Raw genomic sequence first — 26,162 nt, 5'->3', positions numbered from 1 at the left:
ACGCACGCACACACACACACACACACACACACACACACACACACACACACGCACACGCGCGCGCACACACACACCCTCACACACACACAGTAATTCAGAGGACAATCAGAGGACAATCAGAGGACACTTACAGAGAGGTAACGTTTGTAGAGAGAAGTGGAACAGCCTGTAGGTTGACCGCCACGCACTCCACATCCGTCTGAATGCAGTCACAACTCTCTGGATACTCCTGCAAGACTAAACACACACACACACACACACACACACACACACACACACGCACAAACGCACTTCACTGTAGCGGCTTTTTGCAGAATTATAACAGTTGGCAGAAGTAGTCCTTTGGTGGCCATCGATGATTATTACCCGTTATTATTATTATCCGTTAACTTAAAAATGCCACACTTTCTGAGAACCCAACTGTGATTACATTGACTATGATTCCCACACTTGCTAAACACACTAATATACTGTGCACACACATGCTAAAAGTAAACACTACACAAATACAATTTACACACACACTTACAACACTCATCCCGGAAGTAATTGTCCACGTCATTGGCATCCTGCAGTGTTTGGCCAATTAAGTCGGCCCACCCGATGTTGTCCCCTGCAAAGCCAGTCAAGGAAAAATAATTATCCGTGCGGAAATATGTGAAATGGTCGCGATCTGCACGTCTCAAGGCGTTCGACAACAGACATTGGAAAACTACTTACTTTGATAATAAATGCCGCCGACTTTAACAACCTACCATGTTACTGCGTGAGTCTCTTGCTTGTTGCAAACCATTTTAGAATAAGCGACTTGCAATCACGACCCAGTCGGGCCGGATCGTGTGTCGCGCTGGTACGACTGTTATTCAAACGAGTATCGACAACCCTAAATGAAGCACTCACACCTTTCATTTAGCAAAAAACGGGCACTAAACAAAACACACTCATGGCAAATTTAACAAAAAAGGGATTATAATCCCTCCATCCACTATCTTTTAACTGCTTATTCGGTTCAGTTTCACTGGGGGAAATGGAGCCAATTTTAGATGACACTGGGGGACGGCAAAGGCAGGGTACAATTAAATTGTGTTGAATATAACCAATTCTCTTCTTCACTTCCCCGGAGTCAGCAGAAGCAGATAGACAACTGAAAGTGGAATCCAAACACAGTGAATTTCAGCAGTTTTCCCAACTTAATAAGAATGTGTTTTCATGGTTTGTGACTCATACTAGCTTACAACACCAATAACGTCCGGCAATATTCCTCTGCTTATTAAATCCATGCTCTTCTTTAAGTACAGTGGTTAGGGGGTCAAAGCAGGCAACTATAATACACGTTAAAGCAAGTAACCAGGTCTTCTTTGTGTTTTTCATGGGGTGGCGTAATTATCAGAGGGTCTCAGACCAAACTATTGTCTAGTTGTTTAAGTTTTCACTCTTAAACTATAAACTACTAAAACAATACAAATACGAATAATTAACAACACAAATCCTGCATTCGAATATTAATTTCAGGTGCAGATGATACATTTACTTTCAATTGTAATGTGATAGTTTGATTACAGATATGAATCATATTTCAAAATAAAGATAACATTTTTATTGTTTTATTTTAGTAAATATGAATCTTCAAATGGACCAGCAACCTTTCTCTGTCACGAAAGTGACTTCAGGGCCCTTTTAGAGCTGGAACTGCACTTGTCTACACAGAAATCTTATGGAGGCTTCGTCGATGTTGCTTTTAATGAAAGTAATATTTTGCAGCGGCTCAAAGCAGAGTCGGTTGGAGCTGTCAGACGTGCATGTCGCGTCTGACGAGCACATTCTGCGCCTTCACCAGCTTACAGCCGGACCGACATTCAAAACTGCTGCTGTAAGTGAAGCTCGATGAGAAACAGATTGGAAGCCCATCATGCCCAGATGTGACGGAGTTGTTTTTTGTCTTTGCACAAGCAGTCAAGTCATTTGCTTTCTCCGTCATTAACCGGAAATAAACCGGAATGCTTCGTCTCGTAGTTCAGATCTAAAACATAAATGTCAACTATGCGAGGGATATTTTCAATTTTAAGCTGTGAATCGTGCCACGGGTTGGGTAAGCGCGGCCCGGGAGGCTCAGTGCTGATGTAAAATGAAGTTTTGACAGATCATCGGGCCCCGCAGTGGAGATCGGCCTTGGCTGTCATAAATCTACTGAGCTCTCTCCCCAGTGAGACCCTATGAGCACCTCCTCAATGTTTTTTTCCTGCTGGGCACACCCTGCCCTATATTAATTCATTAAAGCACTTGATCAAGCTTCACTTTTAATTTACGCTTCCGATTGAAGTGTTGCCTCGGTGCTTTTCCACAGTTGTTGCTGGAGGAATAAGCGGCACCGCCCCGCCTCAGCATCTAATCGTAAATATCCAGCAGAGAACCGCAGTATTAACAGCAACATTGAGAGAAGCGAAGTCATTCGCTGTGTGCATCACTATTTAGACAAGCCTTAGCCTTCCTTTGAGACATCCCTTACTCATTGATCATCTGATAGCTGGTCCGCGGCCTTGCATTCCCACAGCCAGGGTTATTCGCTCTAGCGTTCACAGCACGATGTGGTGAACGGCAGCACCTGGAGAATTGAAAAATCTATAAAAGGGGAAATGTTCATGCTTACATCCACACCTGTGACTAAAATCAAAGAGGTCCCAAATCTCGCTGGAGGGAACATGGATTAAAGAACAACCAATTTGATGGTGCAGCTGTTAACCAGTCCTTCGCTTCTGCACTGAGCAACTCGCTTTAATCAGACATTTAATTGCATGAAATCTCCCATGATTTAAGCAGATGTGGTGGAAATCAAACCGGCCTTTTTAAATGATTGGCTACTCCTGCTTTCATACTTTTGCTGTTCATACTTCTCTATGTGCCGAGCTCTGATAAAGATGTTTGTGTTCGGATAGATAGTTTGAGTTCTCAAATAGGCCTTTTCGTCCTCCGCCTGGGGAATTGCCCTTTTTTGCAAGACATCGTATTTCTCTGTTTTCTATTATTTCTATATTTTGTTTTTACCTTTGGTCTCCGGCATCAATCCTCAAATAAAATTGTGTTATAAAATTCAAGACCTCACCGGAGTTCTTATCGAGCAAGACGCAGCCAGCCAACACAGATGCTCCAAACAGAGAGGGAAACAATTCACAGGTCTCCGCTCACTTGGCATTGCCTCAAGGTGACTCCTCGTAACTTTTGTCTGCTGTGAACAACGTTCGAACACAAATCTATGCAGTTTAATATCTTAATCTCCCTCCCCAAAAAAGAAGGGAAATATGGGAGGCTCCTTCACTAGGAGAAGGGGCCGGCGTATTTCTATGCATGATATTCACACAGTGGTTATATTTTAAGCCAGTGTGGGAAGAAGAGTGGATGTGAGAAACAGCAGCTCGGGGAGGTGTCCCAGAGACGCTTCCAAGGGTGACGGGGGAAGGGGTGTGAAAAAAAGAGGAGCGGAGAGGAGGAAAGAGAAGGAAAATTAGGCCGGTAGGCAGCAGTTGTTGTTGTTTATATTTGAATAAGATCCGTTGATTTGGAATATTTATTTCGTCGATCCATATGAGTGCGAAATAAATATAGTAAAACATGTACTTTATCTTTATCTTTTTGTAATAATTAAAGAATTGCCCTTGTTCGCTTAAGCACTGGACGTCTGTGCACAGCACTGTTCAGGAGGAAGAGGCAGAAATTAAATGGCTGCGAAGACGATGCGTATTGTGCCTCGTGCCCAATATGTGAGTCTCTTTCTCCACAAACTCTTGCAAATTGCAAATGTCAATTGCAGCAAAGTTGCACGGCGTCGATAAGAGAAGCAATACGGCCAGTGGCTTTGTGATTATTGGCGGCATGGCCTCCCGCGGACAAATGAAAACAAATTCTAGATTGCAACTTTTTATCAGAGGGGGAAAAATGAATCTGATCAACCTCTAAGTGATCAACACGCAAACAGGAGGTACATTAATTGATAAATGGCTCATTCTCATAATGATTTTATTATGAAGCTAACGGAGAGTCATGAGAGAGCTTTTTCTCACATAACACACGTTAAAAAAGGTTGTCTTGCTTAAATACTCAACCTTGTGTTTTCCATCTATTTTGTGATGCTACCCACACTGTTTATGTTACTTGTGCTTCACTTTATATTCTTCTGCTAAGTTTGTTAAAAATTGAAGAGGCTGCAGACTGTGGCGAAGGGTCTTCCAGTGGTTCATCCGGATGACCACGGAGAGGTCACAGGACAGCAAGACGCCACTTATTCCTGACGCCTGTCATCGGTTTCCTTTTTCCCAAAGCAGAAGAAGCACGTCGGCTCTCAAACCACAGCCGCGTACGTCACATGAGGTAAAGTTTTACTTACAAAATGGGGCTGCATCAAAGTGACTTGCTTATGCTTTGGCTCAAAGTGTTTAATGAAGTATTTTCTCCCACAATGCCAAAATAAAAGAGTCTTTGGAGTATAATGAGGTTACTGTTGCCTTTCATATCTCCGAAGGATGTGAGCTGGCATTTCTGATTAATACCGAGCCAAGTGAAAATCTGATAGTTTTTCCTTTACTGCTTGGCTGAATCCAGCAGGACACAACGTCTGTTGACTGGATAATGAATGCATGCAGACGCCTTTGATTAATGAACTAGCATGGCGCCTTAATCTTGCTTAATATGTAAGATGGGGGCTGTTTTGAACACTTTAAATAATTGCTGGATGACCTCTTCTCATCTGCTCACTTGCGAAGGACATTATCTACTCTATTATAGAGCACATGTCTTGGTTTTCCCACTTATTGCTGATCATTCATACGTTTTCTTGGGGGGGGGGTATAACATGATTGAGCTGAGACTCCAAACTTATTTGAGGAGGCAATTATATTTTGAACCATAACCCTTTGCGCCCAGCGAGTGTTGAGTGGCAATTTTCCCCCAGGTCGCCGTGATGGCATTAGACAAAATGAAGGCTGTCCGGTGGAACTATAGGAGGATCTCTCTTCTTTTTTTTCTTTTCTTTTTTCATTTTCCGAACTCGCCAATATTGCCACGAGGTAAATCTGTTGCGCTGCAGTGACTTTTTCTACGCACACACTTACCACAGCGCCGCTCGTCGGCTCCGTTGGGACAGTCTCTGTGCCCGTTACACTGCAGAGCCTGAGGGAGACACTCACTTATGTTCCCACAGGGGAACTGGCCGAGGGGACATCCAGCGTGTACTTCCAGCCGGCTCGCCAGCAGCGCTGAGGGAGAAATGCAGTTAGAGAGAGAGAGAGAGAGAGAATACGTTTATATGGGCTGTTATCAAAATTAGCATTTCTTGTTAGAAACCTCCGGTAAAAAGATTCTCTTGGCAAAGAGCCTGTCACATTAGCGAACAAAATGTGAGTGATATTTTGCAAGTTAAAGCAGGCAGTTAAAATGGGAAGATATTCACAGCAAATTCTCACTTTGGAGACATTATTGGCTCATCATCCATCTAAGTTACCGACTCTGCCTTCACTGCATTTAAAGTTATATCTTTGTGAATATTTCAATTTATAAACCCCCTCAAAGTGTTTATCTTGCGGTCTTCGCGACCTCCTTCCTTTAGAGTGCAGTTTGAGTCCTACGGCCTTCTTAGTCATCTCTCCCGAACAGATGAAAAAATCACCCGCTATCAAATTTAATCGGATTAGTTGAGCTTTTCTGCTGTACCGAGTCCCCTTCGATGCAGATAATCCATCCCAATCGTCATCAGATGTTCAAGTACCGTGACTCCTTCCTCCTCGAAACCAAGACACCTTTTTTACCCTCAGTGCACCATCGCTGTTATATCTGTGCCGGATAATTGACTGACTGAACATGTACTTATTCGCCTCTCATTTCATCATATCGCTATTTAGGACCAAAATATGAGTTAGTAACTCAACTCTTAAGCTGTCATGAAGACTTATTGTGGCTTATCAGTTACTGCATCATGTCATCTCTCTGGCCTGAAAAACATGCCACGAACAAATCTTTCACTAAAGCCTGCCAGCAAGATAAATAGTGCACACATCTGCAATAATACAGATGCGGTATTTCTCCTTTCTGACACCTAATACAACAGACTCAACGTGATCCTTTTTTATATAATCAGCAAACAACATATTTTTGTGGAACCAAAAAGCAAAGTTTGAGATGCTGAAATGAAAGAGGAACAAGAAGCTCTAACCATTTTAAAAGTTTGTTGGTGGACATATTCAATTTGTTTTTTAAATCTTTGCACACAATGCTCTGGTTATTTGTGTGATTATTGCCCTATTTTGTAATGCGATAGCGGCGAGAAAGAGCCAATTCACAACGTTGTTCACAGCATTTCTTTTCTATAGAAGTACCACAATAGTGGTTTTCTCTCTTTATAAATCCCAACCCGTGATGCACATCTTCAAGCACAGTCAAAGCTGCCATTTTTGCATCTGCAACACCGGAATTCTGCATTTATAAACTCGCCCTCACGGTCCGCATCCCAAATGGAAGCACTGATTCATTAAGAAGGGATTAAGAAAAGCAAATACAAGTAAGAGGTCTTCAGGTAAGTGGACTGGGTGTGATTACTGCTAGATGAGGGATCCCAGGTGTGCAGGACAGGGCGGCTCACTGAGGGCACCTAGTGGACAGGTGAGGAACACACACAGCAAGTTTGTTTGTATACACGTTAAGCATTACTGCTTCATGAGAACGCCAACTTAACAACTGAGGAGGGGCTCGGCTTTGGCTCCTCCGCACCCATATGTTTCCAAATTCATTGAGAAAATACTTTTGGTTGCCATCGGTTTCAATGGATCACGAATGTTATCACGGCGAGGAAGAAACACTTGAGAAAAACCTACAATTTGATGAGCGGGAGACACAAAGTGTGAACACCTACAATATCTAAAGTAATGTTCTTACTTTCATGTTTTGTCCCTGATTTATTTGACTTTGGCGGTTATAACAGAACCTACTGGAAGGTGTCGCACTAAGCCGACGTCCCCCTGAACACAAAGTTCCCCATTACATTTCATGACATTACCCGATAAGCTGCAACGTCTAAATCAAACCCTTTGCAGAACGGCATTTTCCCCAACGCACATTCGCGTTGTGTCACGCAGCGAGTGTCACAGGACTGCACTGAGTTTGACCCAGCGATCGCAGTGCTTTGGAAGCGTTGAGATCTGACCTAAGATGTGCCTGCAGGACTATAAAACCATAGAAAGCGAGACGACATGCCATGTATGAAAACAAACGCACCGGGGAAAGTACACCGAGGCTCTGCAGGGCAGAACAAAGAAACAAGTGTGGTGTTCAGTCAGTCCAAAGTGTCTACGTCATCTGCAACATCTCCCAAAATAGTGTCACTTTTTAAGTTACTGTTGTTGGCTGTTAGGAAAGAATTTCTTTCTTTTTCTTTCTAAAAAACAAACTTGAAGTCAAGAGCGCACAAAATCACATAGAATTGAACAAACCCTTAAATAATAAGGCCTTTTCCAATGTAATTGGCGACTGTATTTCCTTAAGTCACAATTTTTACATCTAGTTGTGATTGAAATGCAAACTACTTCATGTGAGCTTACACAACTGGATATGCATTCTAACGCACAGTATACAGTATGGTTGAAGTACTGACATTCAGTTTAAATATGAGCATTCGGATTCATGCACCATTCAACCCATCTGGACGTAAACATCCTCAGAAATGAGAGTCAGTACGTCTCCACTATCAATGTTTTATTTCAAACCCGATGTCCTGGAATTAATGAATGTGTTTGTTCCTATGAGCTGTGCAGGCCCGACCTGCTGGGCTTGGAACAGACGTACAAAAAGCACAGTGCTCGTAAAAAAAAGGTCATCCCAATCACTCAGGGGAAGGAACACGCGTGTGCTGTATGAAAAGTGACATTTTGTGCAAACGCCAGAACAAAATAAACCTCAGCAAACAACATGAAAAAAATGGCCTGAACTCTGCGGACAGACTGAAAAAATGAAAACAAGAAAACAAGACAAATACACTCAATACCTTTGTTAGACCTGCGGGACTAAAATCTCAGTTTGGGGTTGATTACTTGTCATCTTATCTTAGCAAGCAAGTAAAGGTGTTAGATGTAAAAACATCCCAAAGGCACATAAATAAAGCAGCAACTAATGGGAAATATTAACTTTGAGCCTGCTGGAATTATTTCTACTACTAAGTAGGTTTGTCGTGAGATTCGATCTGGTTTCTTTATTTCTGTGAATTACCTGTAACTAACCAAAGGAAATATGACAATAATAACCTCAGTGAGTGAAAGCACAAGATGCAGAGCCAGTGTGACACAACACGTCTACCAGAGGAAGGGAACACTTCACATTCAACACTGACATAAACCTCAGTGGCCCTGCAGTCTGAAGAACGCCTGCGCCACATCTGGCTGCCCGCCTCACAACTGTATCTACTCAATGTCCAGCTGCACAAACATACACGTACGGAATAACTCTATTTGCAATAAGGAAATACTGCAAGCATCGGTGCAAATTGCTGTTTTACTGGCGGGGATTCCTTGTACTTTAATGTCTAAGAGGGCGAATGACTGAATGTTTTTCCGTTCCACCGCAAGAAAATGTCATATTGTTTGTTACTGATTGCTCAGCGACGGACTGAACGTCCCCGACAGTGAAGCTCTGTCGCCCTTAATGGAAACGTCCCTCTCAATAGCTCATCAATTTCCCGCCTCTGAAATATATGCAATTGATTCCAGCTGTTCCTGACTGAGGTGATGAAATGCAGTCGGGAGACACTGCATCTCTTACTGTCATGTGGCGCATGGGACGCCGATGCCATTTTGCTGGGTTCCTTTTCTTTTTAATGGACATTTTGCATTGCATTGGTCCAGCTATCGTTATCAAGTCATTTCACAGTTTGGAACCAAACCCCATCAGCATGTGTGTCCTACCAACATGCTCGTCACCTGCACACGCACACACACACACGGCATGGTGCCAGAAGGGATTCTTCAGTGACATTTTGACACAGTCGGGGATTTGAAGATGAGTCACAGAATGGTAAGTGCAGGGAGTGTGAGTGGGCATGAATGAATAGGACAAGAGTTAGATATTGATTTTGCTGATTTGTTTTGGCAGCTCAACCCCCCTCAGTAAAAAAAAACACATAATCTGACGGATCGAATGTCTACTAGAGAACAAAGAAATGTTGGTATAATTGACTAAATAAAATGCCGTGAATGTATTCCCTTACATCATGAATCTTAGCTCACTGAAAAAAAAGCATCCTATATCATAAGATCCTTTGCTCAGGAAGATATTCATCAATCTTTTACCTCCATCTGCTCAGCAGGGTGGACAATTCCCCTCAGCAACACAATTCCTCTCCAAAAATATACCTGCTGGCATTACTTGGTGTTTACAAATCCATTAACCATGGGGCCGGTTGAGTGTTCTCTAGATCAGCACACAGCTGGGGGGGAACATATTGAATCATTATGTTAGAGCCACACATGTTCTGCAAAACGGTCTCCTCAATTGTGGCTGTCAGGGGGTTCATTCACAAAAAGCACCGGCAATAACTGGAGAATAATGAATAATGTAACAATGAGCCCTCTGCAGACAGGAGATTAGTGGCGCAACAGCGCTGCAAATACAAGCAGTGACAGAATAGTCTGTTTCTGTACCTGTGATCTCAGTGCGGGTCAGGTGGATGAGCAAAAACAGGACAGGTACTTCCATCCCGAGGCGCAGAAGTTTTCCTGCGCTCATGTCGCTCAGGCTGCGAAAAGCTTCAGGCCGATCAACGACGCGTGAAAACAAAAGTGAAAAGTCAGCCGAGGTCTTTTAGTTTTTGTCCAAAATGTTAGAACGTGTCCGACATTTATAAAAAAAAATCGGAGAAGGAATAAAAAAAAAAGAATAAAAAAAAAAGGGAAGGTGAGCTAAGCCATTGGAGGAATGTTGAGAAGTGGCGAGGCGGTGCGCGCGAGCAGAGACGTCCTCTCCATGCTGTCTCTCCGGAGCTCAATGCAGAGAGCGACGAGCGACGATCTCTCTCTCTCTCTCTCTCTCTCTCTCTCTCTCTCTCTCTCTCTCTCTCAGACAGACGCGCACACGCACGCACACGCCCCTTGCAGTCTTCCCCCTCTCTAAAACATCTCTTCATGCTTGGTCTTATGTTGGTTACATTACAGGTCATGTTAGCTGAAGCTTTTATCCAAAGCGACTTACATTACATTTTAAACCCATGGCTTTTTTATTTTTATTTTTTACATCTTTGCCCGGGGAGCAATTAGGGTGTTGGGTGTCTTGCTCAGGGACACTTCGACATGGGACATGGGGCGGCCGGGACTCGAACCGCCAACCTTGCGGTTTCACCCTCTCTACCGCTGCGCCACACAACCCAAATAAAGGAGCAGAACTGATAAATTAGCCCTCTACTAATTCAGCTTTCAACTATTAATATATTGTGTTTTAATAAGCTAGCCGGACTATTTTCTTTTTAGTCTGACTTTTTTGGGGCGTTAAATTGGAGGAGCACGTTCATCTTTAGCCTTTAGCCACAGGTGATGTTAGCTTTAGCGCGCTGTAAAGACAGGAAGCGGGAGGGAAACAGGTACCCTGACAAAAAAGAAAAACAAATATACCTTTATATAACACGCCGACCGTAATATACTATAATGTGCTAATTTACTGCATCAGAGTTGCTGTTTCCTTTATAGTTTTCTCTACACTTTGTGTCCCGCTAAGCTAACTGCCCCCCCATGACTCTCCCCGAATACCAACGGGACAGATACAACAATAATATATCTTCTTATTTGACTCTATTTTTTTTAATTAGAGTGGAATACAATATTTTGGGTTGAACAAAGTGGAACATTTAGAAGTTATTTAGATCATTCAATTTCCCCACAGTGTGCCAATTACAATCCAGTGTGAAGATGTATTTCGAGCACAGACGGATCTCAGCCTTTGCTGCTTTGCAGGGCTGCCACAGTCAAGCTCATTTGGATATATTTGTGATATCGTTTTTTTTTGCGTAAATTCTATTTATTTCATCGTCCTTTTTTATGTGACATCAGTGGCAGCTGGAATTCAAAGGGCTCAGGGCACTTTGATTCAATGGAGATATTTTGTTTTGAATGGCGATGAAGTGCCATTAATGTTCCAATCCGTTTGATTACCGCTTGGATGTTATATACTGGGCAGATAAAGCAGAATCATCCAAACGTAGACAAACAGTTTCATGCGGTCTCTGAAGATGTGAGAGGCAGCAGACTGGCAGCAGCAGCAGGATGAGACCCTGAGCACATGACTCACTGCCGTCTTCATCTCTCATTAAAGGGACAGAATTAACCCCGGCTTTTCTAACAGCAGGCAATTTTGAATTGTGACATTCAGGCAACTCGCCTATTTTAGCATAATGTGTGAGCTACGACCTTTCCTATGAGCAACCACTTTTCTCGTTTGGCAACAAAAAAAACCAAAGGGTTAAGGTTGACCTTTGATTTGTCAGGTCACTTTACATCTCCCCCAGTCTTAAATGCATTACATCTTTCTGTATTTCTTTAACAATGACAGTGGACATTTATAAATGTTACTATTTTATAGACACCGAAAAAAACAGAACTAACTAACTTCACAACTATACTTAGAAAAATCTATTATGGGTGGATTCAAAACCGTGGCTGCCTTCTGTGATTGCATTAGAAAATAATCACCCGAAGAGGTTTCGATTTTCTGCATAACAGATAACAAATGAGCTTATCCGCCATAAAAAGCTTATGGGGATATTGTCATTTTATCTATCTAAATTAGATCTGCTGTTTTGCTGCAAAACAAACCCAAAAATGCAGAATATGGAGGTAGAAAAGGAGATACTCAATGTCCCCGAAAGAAAGCCCTCAAGTTACATCGCAGGTGATGCCGTGTGTCATCGGTAGTTCAATCCGCCCGGTGCAGAAGCTCCCTGCCAGGTTTCGTTTGTGGAGCAACGCTTGTTGTTTTTTGCATGTTGTTTGTCTCAGCACGAAGCCCGGAGATGGAAATGTACCCCCATTACATCTGTGATCTCACATATTTTGCATCAGTTGAAATTAATTCATAATATTTCATGATGAGTTCAAAATGGCGATTGATTTGCTACTAAATCCATGACATGTTTCTTTTCCCAAGTGGGGGCAGTGACATCACCTTCAAAATAGTATGTGTGAATGCAAGCGTGTCTTCAAACAGTTGTGTATTTGATCCTCCAGCAGGCAAACAGACTAACATTCGTTTGGAGGCGTGTTTGCTTTTGCTTTGCACATATGCTGCAAGAACCCGAGGAAAACCATCCAACGCGATCCAGGATCTGGAGCCCGGAGAGCAGCTGCCGCTGTCAGCGATGGAGTGGGAGAAGAGCCGCGGTTGATATGCAGGAGAGACGACGCAAAGGTTGTAGCCAAGCGTGTGGTGGACCGAAGCGGGAGAGGTGATGCGCTGATTGCTCGCAGGTGGGCCTGTTGGCAGAGTCCGGGTGATTGGCAGGACGTAGGCAACGCGCACGCGCACAGTTCAGACAATCTGGGCACACGGAAGACACAAGGAGAGTGGGAAACACAAGGGGCCGAGACAATGATAGAAAACAGTTGGTGTGGTTCCCGCATTAAAAACAATTTTGCATTTGATGCGAACCAGTGAAAGCGTTCGACAGCTCAGAGACGATGAAGAGGCCAGAGACACCACAGAGGGCCCCCGGGTGTGCGCTCAGAATTAAAAGTGGGGGAGAAAACCACCAAATTAACTTTTACCAGGCATCGACCCTCACCATCTGCAGTGCAGCCCTGTTACATTTGCAAGGACAAATATGCACCCAAATACCCAAAAGCACGCTTAGACCAAAGCAGTTGGTTACACCTAAAGCACCAAAAAGGTGGTTTAAAGATTTAAAAAAGGTGATGTTTATGCATGAGGAGTTGCATGAAAACAGCTGGGAGCGCAAACCATTTGGCTCCCAGTTTGGAGACATAGTTGCATTAATCAACACTGATGAACGCCATAGAAACAATTTTGAACACAGAGTTGAACACAGAAACAATCTTTCTGATTCATCATCACAATTTACTAATTGCTTTCATCTTTCGTTTTATTCAAGTCAAGTCAAGTTAGTTTATCTGAATATGCAAAACAAATGTATTATTAACCACGGAAAAATAAGAACATAAGTCATTTAAAATATGCTTATTTTATTATGGTTTGTTTGAGTGCTATTAATTCATTATTTTGATCATTACTCCGGCATTCTGGATCGGCGGTACCACAAATGTCAAACCCAACTCATACAAGCATGAGGATAACTGGAAATGTTGTGAATAAAATGAGAAACTTCACTTTGAGGTATGTGGGAAATAGCTAAATAATTAAGCTTGTTTGAACCAGTTATTTAGAAACAGCCTCCGTCTGTTTGGGGCAATGTGAACTTTCTGATGCAAGGCAAATGTCGTGAAAGTGTGTAACGTTACGTTACAGTGCCCGTCTTTTAGTACCACGCATCTGAAATGGTTTATTACCCCCATAAATGCAATAAACTGTATTTGTTTTTTTGGTTTTATCTTTAAGACAGTGTAAAATCAAGACACTAGACACCTTTCAAATACATGTTTAAATATGATATTTTGTTGACTTACTGTATTTGCGATTCACACAAACACACACAATCAGTGCAGTCGAGTTCCCCTACATTTGTTTAGAGCTTCGTCTCTGACTTTTCATTAAAAACTTGTTTCAGTCTGTGAAGTATTTTGTTCAAATAGCTGCTCCGCATTGGTAGCCAAATTTAACTTGGAGTTAAAGTAGCTTGAAGGACAAACTTTCACAGATTATGTGACTGGAATTTGATGAAGCCATTATAATTCAACCAAGAAACTCCTTCAGGGCAGTTTTGGGTGTTATGATATATATATTTTATGGCCTTTAATATATTCAAACAAAATTGGTCTTGAGAGGTAGAAAGTCCTAAGTCATCAGATTGTGTTTATATTGCAACTTAGAAACATAATAGACCTATTACCTTGCCTTTCTGCCGGCCCGGTCTCTGTGCGTGCAGAGGTCAATGTGAAATGCACCACGGTGGAGCAGCCAACCGCTTCAATCAGCATCACCTGACACGCTCATCGAACATCTCTGGAAAAAAAACTCGTCAATGGCTATATTTATTGAGGAACCGTGAGGGCAAATGCCCGCGCCGAGTTCTCGTTAGCTTTAACGGAGAAGCAATGTAAAGCCCACTGACTGGAAACATTACAAACTGTCGAGTACACGGCCGGCGATTTGAGTGTTCTACAGTGTGTGGTTAAAACCTCCCAGAACATCGTTGGCAGCCACCACCTCCCGAGCATCAATGATACGGGTGAGAAGAGGAGCCTGTGAAAAAAAGCCCCCAAAAAGCCGAGTAACAGCCTGGTCACCCTGCTAGCGTCTGGCAAGAAACACATACGTGTCAGCTGCAGCGCCACCAGAGCCAAAGCAGCTTACTTTCCCAGGCTGCGAGACCTCCACCCTCCACCACATTTAATCTTGCGTGGGTCTTTCTATTTTCTGAGCTTCTTCCTATTCTATCTGTGGTTGAGCCATGCACAATCTCCCGCGAGGAAAATATAGCACATTCGTCTTCATTCTAAGTTCCGGTTGCAAAAAAACAAAAGGAGGGGCGTCGCCCATTTTTCAAACCCATACTAAAACTCTTTTTTTCAATGGTAGTCATAGGTTTCAAATTATATTTACAGCCACTTAAATTCCCAAAGGACTTTCCCTGATGGGTATTTCCTACAAAGGGCATGTTGGTGCCTTCCAAAGAGCAGAGACAATAATTTCTATGTAACTTTCCATCCCTCCACGCCATTAGAGAATAAATTGAAATGGGAGTGGTGAGAGAAGAAGACACCCAGTGTTCTTCCCTCACCACTCCCACAGCTGTTGGAGGATGTGGAGATAAATTAATTGGCTGGAAACATTGAATGGGTCTAGTTACAGTGTGAACTCAGTTTCCACACAAAATGTGAAGCAAGTTTTCGGAAAAAGAATGTGCAAAAGAACGTTGTTACCAGCCACAGCTGTTAATGACAGTACATATAAAAAATGGGTTCATCAGGAAGAACTTCGGATGATGCTAATCTTCTGTTAGGGACCATTAAACCTTTGATGAAGACAAGCAGGCAGCAAAACCACGGAATGCAAGTCAAATCTCTGATGAAAACGAAAAGGAAAAGGGTACAGAAATATGTCATTTATGTTTGTCTTAGCGTCATTTATTCCTAACTAAAATATTCCATTAGAATAATTATAAATATGCTAGATCACATTAAACACCTGGAAAAAGAACAAAAACTGCCAGTGTGAAATGTATCAAAACAATTGGATGGATTGTCGTGTTACTTGGTACAAACTTGGTACTCTTTTCTTCCTCGGGGTGACCTGACCTTCACCGTTCATGAACAGGGAGGTTAACATTAGCTCAAAAAACATCAGGGCTTCAATGGGAAAATTGCTTCAAGATTATTTTTTTAAGTGCAATGATGATGCTACGTGAAGTAGATCACAACGATTTAAATGATAATGATATTGGGTCAAAAATGACTATACTTGGCTGCATACTATCAGCAGATCCTCCTTCTCAGAGGGATTTCTAGCGTGGGATATATTTTGGCTCAGGACCCATTGTAAGATAATTTATCATTTAATACGGCAAAGAGAACGCACAGCACCGAGCCCTGTAATAAACAAAAGGCTTGGCAACCAAACCGCCGACGTTGACGGCCATATAAGTGTTAACTGGGGTTAAACCACAGTGTGGTTCATAAACGCCACCTGACATTTACCATTCACATTAAATACCTTTTCATCTTTTCCCAGGCCTGTGCGCTTGCATTTTGTTCCAATTATAATACCAAACTTGGAAAGTACAAGTGAGACAAGAACAGAGGCGGGAGAGAAAGAGTGAGAGGTGCTGTATCACATCTGTACAGCAGATCATCATTTTATCAAGAACTCCGGGTTCCCTTTTATTCACATCATGAATTTATAATACAAAGGGGCTGGACCCTCCAAGTCTCATTTTAAATGTCACTGGCAGGTCAAGTAGAGAGCTCCGACACATAAAACAAACAGGCCGTCTCGCGGCGATGCCTCTGTGCATCCGCAGGGTTCATGTCAGAATCGAGTGCTCAGTTCCTTGGAGTAACCTTGTTTTACTTCAGTAAGTGATGGAAAATGTTGTTTCACTTAATCTCAACTCCTTTCTCACTCCCAACTCGATGAAAACCGAAAATTGGCCAGTAAAACATACTTTTACCATTGCAATTAATCCATTTTTCCCCACAAAAACTGTTAAGTAAATATATGGGCTTGTGACGGCCCCGTAGAAAGAAGGTATAGTTATTGTTGGTGAGTTCTAATGATTCCTGCAAAAAGCATTCAGCTAAAATGCCAATAGTGTATTTCATTTCATTTCATCATTCATTTCCTCCGCTCATTGGTGGAGGACGTCTGAAACGCGAGAAGGGGAATCGATCGGACCGGTGAGTGTCGGCCCGACCGCTTGGCCGAGGCCGCTGGGGGGGACGAGGTGAGAAAGATAGTTGAGCATGCAGTGTTTCAGATAAGAGCGATGGAGGAATTAATGGTGGTGTCCTGTCTGAAGGCAGTACTGTACGGCCCCAGTGGTAATTAAATTCACCCCGCCCAAACAACCAAACCTTTTCTCAGTGCTGCCTGCGCCGGGGGAAGGTTCTGACGGAGCATCCAAATCCTGTGGCAGATAGAATTACCATCCATCCATCCATCCATCTTCAACCGCTTATCCGGGGTCGGGTCGCGGGGGCAACAGCTCCAGCAGGGGACCCCAAACTTCCCTTTCCCGGGCCACATCTACCAGCTCTGACTGGGGGATCCCAAGGCGTTCCCAGGCCAGTGCAGAGATATAATCTCTCCACCTAGTCCTGGGTCTTCCCCGGGGCCTCTTCCCAGCTGGCCGTGCCTGAAACACCTCCCTAGGGAGGCGCCCAGGGGGCATCCTCACCAGATGCCCAAACCACCTCAACTGGCTCCTTTCGACGCAAAGGAGCAGCGGCTCTACTCCGAGCTCCTCGCGAATGGCTGAGCTTCTCACCCTATCCCTAAGGGAGACGCCAGCCACTCTCCTGAGGAAACCCATTTCGGCCGCTTGTACCCGTGACCTAGTTCTTTCGGTCATGACCCATCCTTCATGACCATAGGTGAGGGTAGGAACGAAGATTGACCGGTAGATCGAGAGCTTTGCCTTCCGGCTCAGCTCCCTTTTCGTCACAACGGTGCGGTAAAGCGAGTGCAATACCGCCCCCGCTGCTCCGATTCTCCGGCCAAACTCACACTCCATCTTCCCCTCACTCGTGAACAAGACCCCGAGGTACTTGAACTCCTTCACTTGGGGTAAGGACACATTCCCTACCTGGAGTAGGCAATCCATCGGTTTCCTGCTGAGAACCATGGCCTCAGATTTAGAGGTGCTAATCCTCATCCCGACCGCTTCACACTCGACTGCGAAACGCTCCAGTGAGAGTTGGAGGTCACAGACGGAAGATGCCATCAGGACCACATCATCTGCAAAAAGCAGCGATGAGATCCGCAGCCCCCCGAACTGTAGACCCTCCTCCCCCCGACTACGCCTCGATATCCTGTCCATGAAGACCACAAACAAGATTGGTGACAAGGCGCAGCCCTGGCGAAGGCCAACCCCCACCGGAAACGCCTTCGACTTACTGCCGAGCACCCGAACACAGCTCTCGCTTTGGGTGTACAAGGATTGGATGGCCCCAAGCAAGGACCCCCTCACCCCGTACTCCCGCAGCACCTCCCACAGTATCTCTCGGGGGACCCGGTCATACGCCTTCTCCAAGTCCACAAAACACATGTAGACTGGTTGAGCATACTCCCAAGCCCCCTCTATGATCCTGGAAAGAGTGAAGAGCTGGTCCGTTGTTCCACGACCAGGACGAAAACCGCATTGTTCCTCTTCAATCCTTGGTTCGACTATCGGCCGAACCCTCCTTTCCAGCACCTTAGAGTAGACTTTACCCGGGAGGCTGAGTAGTGTGATACCCCTGTAATTGGCACACACTCTCTGGTCCCCCTTTTTAAAGAGGGGTACCACCACCCCGATCTGCCACTCTTCTGGCACTGTCCCAGACTTCCACGCAATGTTGAAGAGGCGTGTCATCCAAGACAACCCCCCAACACCCATTGCCTTTAGCATCTCTGGACGGATCTCATCAATCCCCGGGGCTTTGCCACTGCGGAGTTGTTTGACTACCTCAGTGACTTCCACCAGGCTAATTGACGATGATCCCTCCTCCGCCTCCAGCTCCGCCTCCACCACAGAGGGCGTAGTAGTTGGATTCAGGAGTTCCTCAAAGTGTTCCTTCCACCGCCCGATAACCTCCTCAGTCGCGGTCAACAGGGTCCCATCCTTACTGTACACAGCTTGGATGGTTCCCCGTTTCCCCCTCCTGAGGTGCCGGATGGTCTTCCAAAAACACTTTGGTGCCGACCGAAAGTCCTTCTCCATAGTTACCCCGAACTCCTCCCATACTCGCTGCTTTGCCTCCATCACGGCAGAGGCTGCTGCCCTTCGAGCCTGTCGGTACACTGCAACTGCCTCTGGAGTCCCACCAGATATCATAACCCGGAAGGCCTCCTTCTTCAGTCGGACGGCTTCCCTGACCACCGGTGTCCACCACGGAGTTCGAGGGTTACCGCCCCTTGATGCACCTAAGACCTTGAGGCCACAACTCACCGCCGCGGCTTCAGCAATGGAGGTTTTGAACATAGACCACTCTGGTTCAATGTCCCCTACCTCCACAGGAATGTGAGAGAAGCTCCGCCGGAGGTGTGAGTTGAAAATCTTTTGGACCGGGGCCTCCTCCAGACGTTCCCAGTTCACCCTCACTACACGCTTGGGTTTACCGGGTCTGTCCCGAGTCTTCCCCCATCCTCTGACCCAGCTCACAACCAGATGGTGATCAGTTGACAGCTCTGCCCCTCTCTTTACCCGAGTGTCCAGAACATGCGGCCTCAGATCAGACGATACGATTACAAAATCGATCATTGATCTTTGGCCTAGGGTGCTCTGGTACCACGTACACTTATGAACATCCTTATGTTCGAACATGGTGTTTGTTATGGACAATCCGTGACTAGCACAGAAGTCCAGTAACAAACACCCGCTCGGGTTCAGATCAGGGAGGCCATTCCTCCCAATCACGCCTCTCCAGTTATCTCCATCGTCGCCCACGTGCGCATTGAAGTCTCCCAGTAGGACTATGGAGTCCCCTACAGGAGCCCCATGCAGGACTCCATTCAGGGTCTCCAAAAAGGCCGAATACTCTGAGCTGCTGTTTGGTGCATATGCACAGACAACAGTCAGAGTTTTACCCCCCACCACCCGAAGGCGTAGGGAGGCGACCCTTTTGTCCACCGGGGTAAACTCCAATGTAGCAGCACTCAGCCGGGGACTTATGAGTATCCCCACACCCGCCTGGCGCCTCACACCATGGGCCACTCCGGAGTAGAATAGAGTCCACCCCCTATCCAGGAGTTTGGTTCCAGAGCCGAGGCTGTGCGTAGAGGTAAGCCCCACCAGATCCAACTGATAACGCTCCACCTCCCGCACAAGCTCCGGCTCCTTCCCCCCCAGAGAGGTTACGTTCCACGTCCCCAGAGCCAGCATCTGCCGCCCAGGTCTGTTCCGTCTAGACCCCCCACTGTCACTGCCACCCTTGTAGCAGCGCACCCGACCCCATCGGTTTCCCCCACAGGTGGTGAGCCCATGGGGAGTAGAGTGTTGGGCTGCCGCGTCACTCCTTCGGGCTGTGCCCGGCCGGGCTCCGCGGTAAACCCGGCCACCAGACGCTCGCTGTCGGGCCCTCCATCTGGGCCTGGCTCCAAATGGGGGCCCCGGGCTTCCTCCGGGCCGGGTAACTCCTTCCCTCTTCCGTTTTTTCATGGGGGTCTTGAACCATTCTTAGTCTGGCCCCTCGCCTGAGACCACTTTGCCAAGGGTAACCCTACCAGGAGCACAAGGCTCCCGACAACACAGCCCTCAGGTTCATAGGGACACACAAACCTCTCCACCACGATAAGGTGACGGTTCCCAGAGAGAGATAGAATTACCATTCTAGTCAAATTACGTGCAAGTGCTTTTCTTTTACTCAGACCAAGTGCACCTCATACTATGAGGTTCGTAAGGACCAATTTGCAAGACGGTCACAACCATCTAATCCAGAGAAGGGAAAGTTCTGCTCGTGGTGGTCTAATGCGTGTTATGAAGTATTTAATGACACAGCCAGCACTGATGCATAAATAACCACGGGGAATTGTTAGTTGAGGGCGGCCGTATGTTGTGAAAAAACCCTCGAGGATGGGTTCTGTTCACTTTAATGTCTTACCGCTCATTGTCTTGTCTTTGCATGTGATCTGTTGGTCGTGACAGGGACGGCAGTGACTGCAGGTTAATTGGACTCAGGTCGGGCACCAGCGGGCTGAGATTAGTTTTGCCAAAGAGATTGTGGTGCTGTATGTGTTACGCTTGTATGAAAAGCTGTTCCAATTTTGGGCTCGATTTGCAGTAACCTGATAGCTGCTTAATCATTCCAGAGAGACGCACGGAGCAAACAATCATAGAACGAAAGAGTTTTGCATGTTTGAGAAGAACTTGTGTTAATTATGTGATGGAAACATTCAAAGCCAATTTAACAAAAGGAGAGAATCAGCCGGAGAAGATGGATCGTTTGAGAGGGGACGGGTTTGTGTCAGTTTGCCAACTCTAGCTTTTATCCAGGATATCAATTAGTGAGGGAAACCAGAAACCATCTCTTGCCTCCTTTCATCCCTTTTTGTGTCTTTCTGCTTTTTCCCCTTTGTTGCTTCTTCATGCTCGTCTCAAACTACAGAAGCTAAAAACTTTGGCCAATGCTCTTAAGCTCTCGCTCCAGCCTGTAACTCTCTTCTATCCCCTTGTTTCCACAATACTCCAACCTCGGGGGAATGAAACCCAGTTTGTTTCATAGAAAAAAAAAACTTAATTTCTGTCCAGTTTTTCCAGCTGTGTGCATTCATAAACAACTAGTCACCAGGCACAGATAAGATGCTGCTGAATCCAAACATATACACAGTCCGTCACCGACACAAAGCGCGGTGTCTCTGCACATCCAGAAAAAAGTCAAAGTATTTGACTGTTGCATACAGCAAAGATAGTGTGTTTTTGTTTTCCCCAATAGCAGACAGTTGACGGCGTTTGTTGCAACATGACAAATGAGTGAAATACCAACACTTGGTCAGCTGCCTTGAGCCTCAAACTAATAGGCTCCGAGTAGCCCCTTTTTGCACGTGCCGATAGTGTGTCCGTAACATCGTTCCATGCACGGCGTCTTTTCAAAATAAACCTCCATCTTCACAAGTAGGTTTAGTGAACAAACCCACTTATCTGACTCTGTTACGGCCCCCCCTGTCTCCTTCTCTGTCTATGTTCGTGTTTGCAGATTGGAGACGGGTGGAGCTGGAGGAGACCCGTTAAGGTGACAGGTCGCACCTGTGGGTGGAGCTAGCCAGGTGTTAATGTTCTGGTGCACAGCCTGCTCGCTCTCTCTACTAGCACCATTTTGATTTAGTCTTTGTTAGAGTAAGCGTTTTGTTTACGTACACCTCTCAACACCTGCACTTCTCATATTCATCCATGCATTTCCATTACACCCCTCATACGCCTACTTTCACACTTCACCTGTTTATTTTACGTTGTATATTAGTACTTTGTTACTTCTCATACATACTTTGTTAGTTCTCGAATGAAACCTTGGTTATCTCTTTAAGTCAACGTGTGGACTCCCTTGTTTGTCACTTTCCATGAGCCGGGTTGTGACAACTCTCATTGCCATCCTGTCACCTGACACCTGAGCGTCCGCCCGAGTGGGTCAAACTTTCCAGTAATCCGGGATGGATTCTCCAGCATAATAGTGATAGAAAGATAGGAGTAGGATCTTCAGTCAGGGTTCTACTACTTACCACTCATGTCTCAGCTGCTGAAGGTGTATCAAGGCCAGTAACAATTCAACATTCAAACAACATTCAAATTCATCCATTTTTATATGATTTACTGTACATTTTGAATTGTGTAATCTAAAAAATCACCATGCCACCTGACTTTGTCTCCATGAACATACGCAGAAGTTTATTTAGTGTGACGTATATTCCTAGAAGTCAATATTTGTCATTTACGCATAAACTGATGAGATGTTTTTTGTGTAGTATTCCACCAGTGTGGCCTGAGTTATGAGCTCCCTAGGACGTAACGTTTATGACACTTTAAATCATTGGAGGAGCGATGGTGCCATGCCAAGTTATTGAACATTACAATTTTTATTTTAGATAATAAAAGTAGTCTCACCATTCCACTTTTTCAGATTGCATATACATTGATTAATCGATCACCTGCGCTGCACTCTGTCTCACGGTATCTCCACGCATCCCATGTGAGCCTCTGTGAGATTTATTTATATATAACACAGAATAATTCATGTAACTCACGTTAACCATATAAAAAAAAACTGTAAAAATGATTGTGTCTGTCGTGGGGGAGGCAATAGCAAACTACAAGAGGAAGAGGAATGTGGCATAAGCTGCACAGATACGGCAACGATGACAATCCCAAAGCAACAGGAGGCCACGTACACAACGTGAGAGTGGAGGCAGCTGTTTGACAAAGAATTACAGCCCCGCTGTGGCTCGTGGTGCAGCCCTCCTCCTGGGAACAGGATCTACAAATACTAACGGTATCTTCTTATCTTTTCTTCTGCCTTGTACATTTCTTAATGACGGAGTTTCTATTCCTAATTTTAATTATCTTGATTTAAGGAAAATGTTGATTATAATGCGGCATTTTTAGGACTTAAGAGCTGCTCTCTCAAGGGCGGCTGACCACCGCATGTCACTACCGAGTTCCCTTGCTCCACTAGCATCCATAGAGCTGGTTCTGTCCCAACTATTATTTAAGACATCTGCTCGGTTGCAACATTTAAAATATTTGCACCGGCTTAGCGCCCAGCGGTCCACTGGGTACCCTGGTTTGCTTACCCGTCCAACCTTAACAGGTTACCACTGGACCCGCGGAGCAATGTGCAGCTTCCACACCTGTAACCCTGCGTTCGACGAAGCAACGGGTCGAGGCCTCGCTGCGCACGTTGTGGGTCGAGTTGGCTGTGTGGTCGTTGTTAACCGCGGTGATTGCAAACACGTTTTAAATGTTTGCCCGCGGATATTTGGAACTGGTAAAACTACAGTTTATAACATTCCGTCTGTTCATTCTGTTCAGACAAAAAAAAAAACTTTCATGTTCTACTTTCATCATCTAATATAAGGGTTGCCATGGCGGCATTAAAATATTAACACAGCATTCCCTCTTTCCGATAATTTACAGTTTGGCCTAATACTGGTATGCTGCTGGTGATTTCAGCTTATCTTGAAAGGGTACCTCTGTGCTTTAGTACGCATAAAGGTTTGTTTAAAGGTCTCCCGGACTACTTGTGCACATATTAAGTCTTCCAAAGGGAGCTGCACAGCGTCGAATAAGTCGCCTCAAGCGAGCGTGAGTTGGCGCTTTAAAAAAAATTAACTTCAGATCAGAGAAAGATTAGTCTGTGAATGATTCAGTATTCGGGACTATATAGGAATGGACGTACACATCTTCCCTATTTCCTTCTTCCTCTCACTCCTTTCACGACCAACTGCTTGTTTCAGGACAATCAGCATTTATTCTCCATCTCCAGTATTAATTTAATTCTAACTGATAAATTTGAGTGTGTTTTCCTCCCTTCTTTCTGACTCGGTTTTCCAGCGAGTTATATTCAAATGTATAATCTTTGTTTGAGCTGAAGGTCTGTACAAATCATTCACTCACTAACAGTTTCATGCCACAATAATTAGGCATCCAGACATTTAAAGTTGTCCCTTTTTCCAAAAGCTGCCGCTGATCAATGATGGGATCCAACAATCTGATATGTTTTCTTTGTTAACAGCGTTGGCTTTAACCGGATGCTGAGGGAGTGACTCACACAAAAGCTAAAAGAGTCAGACCGCCTCTAAATCAACCAATGCTTCTTTTAATAGAACAATTCGTGTTCAAATGGGGTTTTTTTCGACACTATAAGTCTAGCTAACTAATGTGTGTGGAGAAAAATGTACCAAACAACACCAGCAATTAAGGTGAAGTTTGGAAGCAATCATTTATTTTCTCATTTCTAAAAAGGAGCTGCACAATTGAGCTGCCACTTTCACAATGCAGCAATAGACCATTGTGCTGGAATGTGTCTCATTTTTAGTTCTAAAAAGGCAAACACGGAACAAAACTGTGAATGTCCTCCTCTGCATTTACCGCTTCTTTAGCTGCTCATTCAATTTTGTTTATCAAAGGATCACTGCACTTTTCACTTTCAGTTGTGTTATATTATATCTGGTATATTATACCTCTATATTTGTGTCCTGAAACACATCATGGAATGTGCAATTTTACTGTTGTTGTTGCCGCCCCGGTTTAGTTTCCATCTAATTATATCCTGTTATAACTTAAAGTACTTTTCTCTGAGTGCATGACATTAAAAAATATCAGTTCATAGGAAAGAGAATAAACAAAGCACTTGAAAAGATTTGACTAATGTGCCTGCTTTCGCTGGCACGAAGCTACAAAGTAATACTTAAACTCTGCATAATCGGCTCGCATACACATGTCCCTTATGAATGAACAATCAGAGCGTAACATGGCTTTTTATTTTTTGTAACTGAATTAAGAAAAAATAATAATCATATGCAACCGAGACGAGGCTCAAGGCGGCTTGTACTTGTTCCTCAATCTCTTTTGTTGCCTGTTCAGTTTCAGGGAACAGTGTGTTTTCTACATGTCAACATGGTTTTCATGTGCTGGTGAAACATTCGTGACTGACAGAGACGCCCACGATGGAGACGTTGATTTAATAAAAAAAAGCTTTCTGCGGTGGAGAAGCAGACAGAAAGAGACGTTACCCGGAATGGGTGATAGCTGAGGCTTTATTAACTACCACGGCCTTGCAGCAGTAAACAGCGTCTAGTTGTGAGGGCGGTTTGAGGCATCAAGCATGTCCGACTTCATAACAGCACAAACCTGCAGTGCCAAGCTGCGTAGTCCTCGACAGCATAAGAGGCCGGACCGACAACAAACCAACTTGTTATAAAAAAGTTATATAAAAGTTTTATACTGATAGAATGGATGCACTTTATTTTGATTGCTTAGACAAAAGTTCCATCAATAAAATGCACTCGTACGCAAAGTCAGGCCCATAATGAAACCATTTTACGAGTTTAGTGTGCGGGAAACTTAAGCCGGGTCTCAAGAGAGTCCCTGTTATTGCTTAAATGTTATGGCGCATGTTTTTTTGTTCGACTCTCGCATGCGGGAACCGTTCGCAGTGTCTACAAGCGTTTTGGCTGTGAAGCCAAAGAAGAAAAAAAAAATGGTGTGCAGTAAAAGCAGCAGATGACCATCATTGATGCAAGCTCATGGCAAAGATGTCCCATAAAGCAGTGTTGTCACAGGAGGTCCTTCTCTAACGCTCAGCCCTACACGTGAAAAAGGAGAGCAAATGCATCCTGATGCATTCGTACCAAAATAAACGCTCGGGTCGCATATTTTAAAGCTTGGAACCTCATGCAGCCAAATGCTGCAGTTGGTATGTCATGTTGGCCAGAATTTGAGCACTATGTAAACAGATAATCTCTTTACTGTTTCAAGTTGCTCCCTTCTACCGCTCCTTGTTGCAGTTGAGCCTGTTAAACTGAAATATCAAACTCAAACACGAGTGTTGATGTTTCACAATTGTGAACTACCGGCCACAGAAGCGTCATAATGCCAGAGCAAAAACCACCAAAATAAGAGCAGCTGCAACACGCACCATTAGCAACACAAATACTCTGCAGATAGAGATGACAGATGCCAAAGAGCAAAAATAAGCAGAATGAAATACAAACAAAATGAAATAACGGCGGCCAAGCACACCAACGCAGAAAGACACAAGTTCACCACAAGCACGAAACACTTGATGAAGTGAATCAGCAATCTTCTAAAGGATTAATCACCCTTA

The 26,162-nt window shown here is 44.4% G+C and overlaps 1 protein-coding gene across 2 annotated transcripts in view; it reads right to left on the bottom strand.

Moving 5' to 3' along the window:
* Nucleotides 1–10,071, bottom strand: part of rxfp2a (relaxin family peptide receptor 2a) — a 30,886-nt gene extending 20,815 nt beyond the window's left edge. Inside the window, exons 1-4 of one of the 2 annotated variants that reach the window (XR_013468358.1) lie at nt 9,672–10,071; nt 5,103–5,246; nt 530–613; nt 132–237 (exon numbers count right to left, since the gene is read on the bottom strand). Coding sequence is in view for 1 of the 2 variants with exons in the window: in XM_040182320.2 (XP_040038254.2) it covers nt 132–237; nt 530–613; nt 5,103–5,246; nt 9,672–9,756 (419 nt within the window). In the remaining variant the exon portion in view is untranslated. The remainder of the gene's footprint in view (nt 1–131; nt 238–529; nt 614–5,102; nt 5,247–9,671) is intronic. The other variant, XM_040182320.2, reaches the window with a different exon arrangement.
* Nucleotides 10,072–26,162: the final 16,091 nt, after the last annotated feature.

Source organism: Gasterosteus aculeatus, chromosome 7 (genome assembly GCF_964276395.1).
Source record: "Gasterosteus aculeatus chromosome 7, fGasAcu3.hap1.1, whole genome shotgun sequence".
In the NCBI taxonomy this organism is placed as follows: Eukaryota; Metazoa; Chordata; class Actinopteri; order Perciformes; family Gasterosteidae; genus Gasterosteus; species Gasterosteus aculeatus.
Note: the sequence above shows the minus strand (reverse complement) of the source record. Positions and strands in the feature narration are given on the sequence as shown.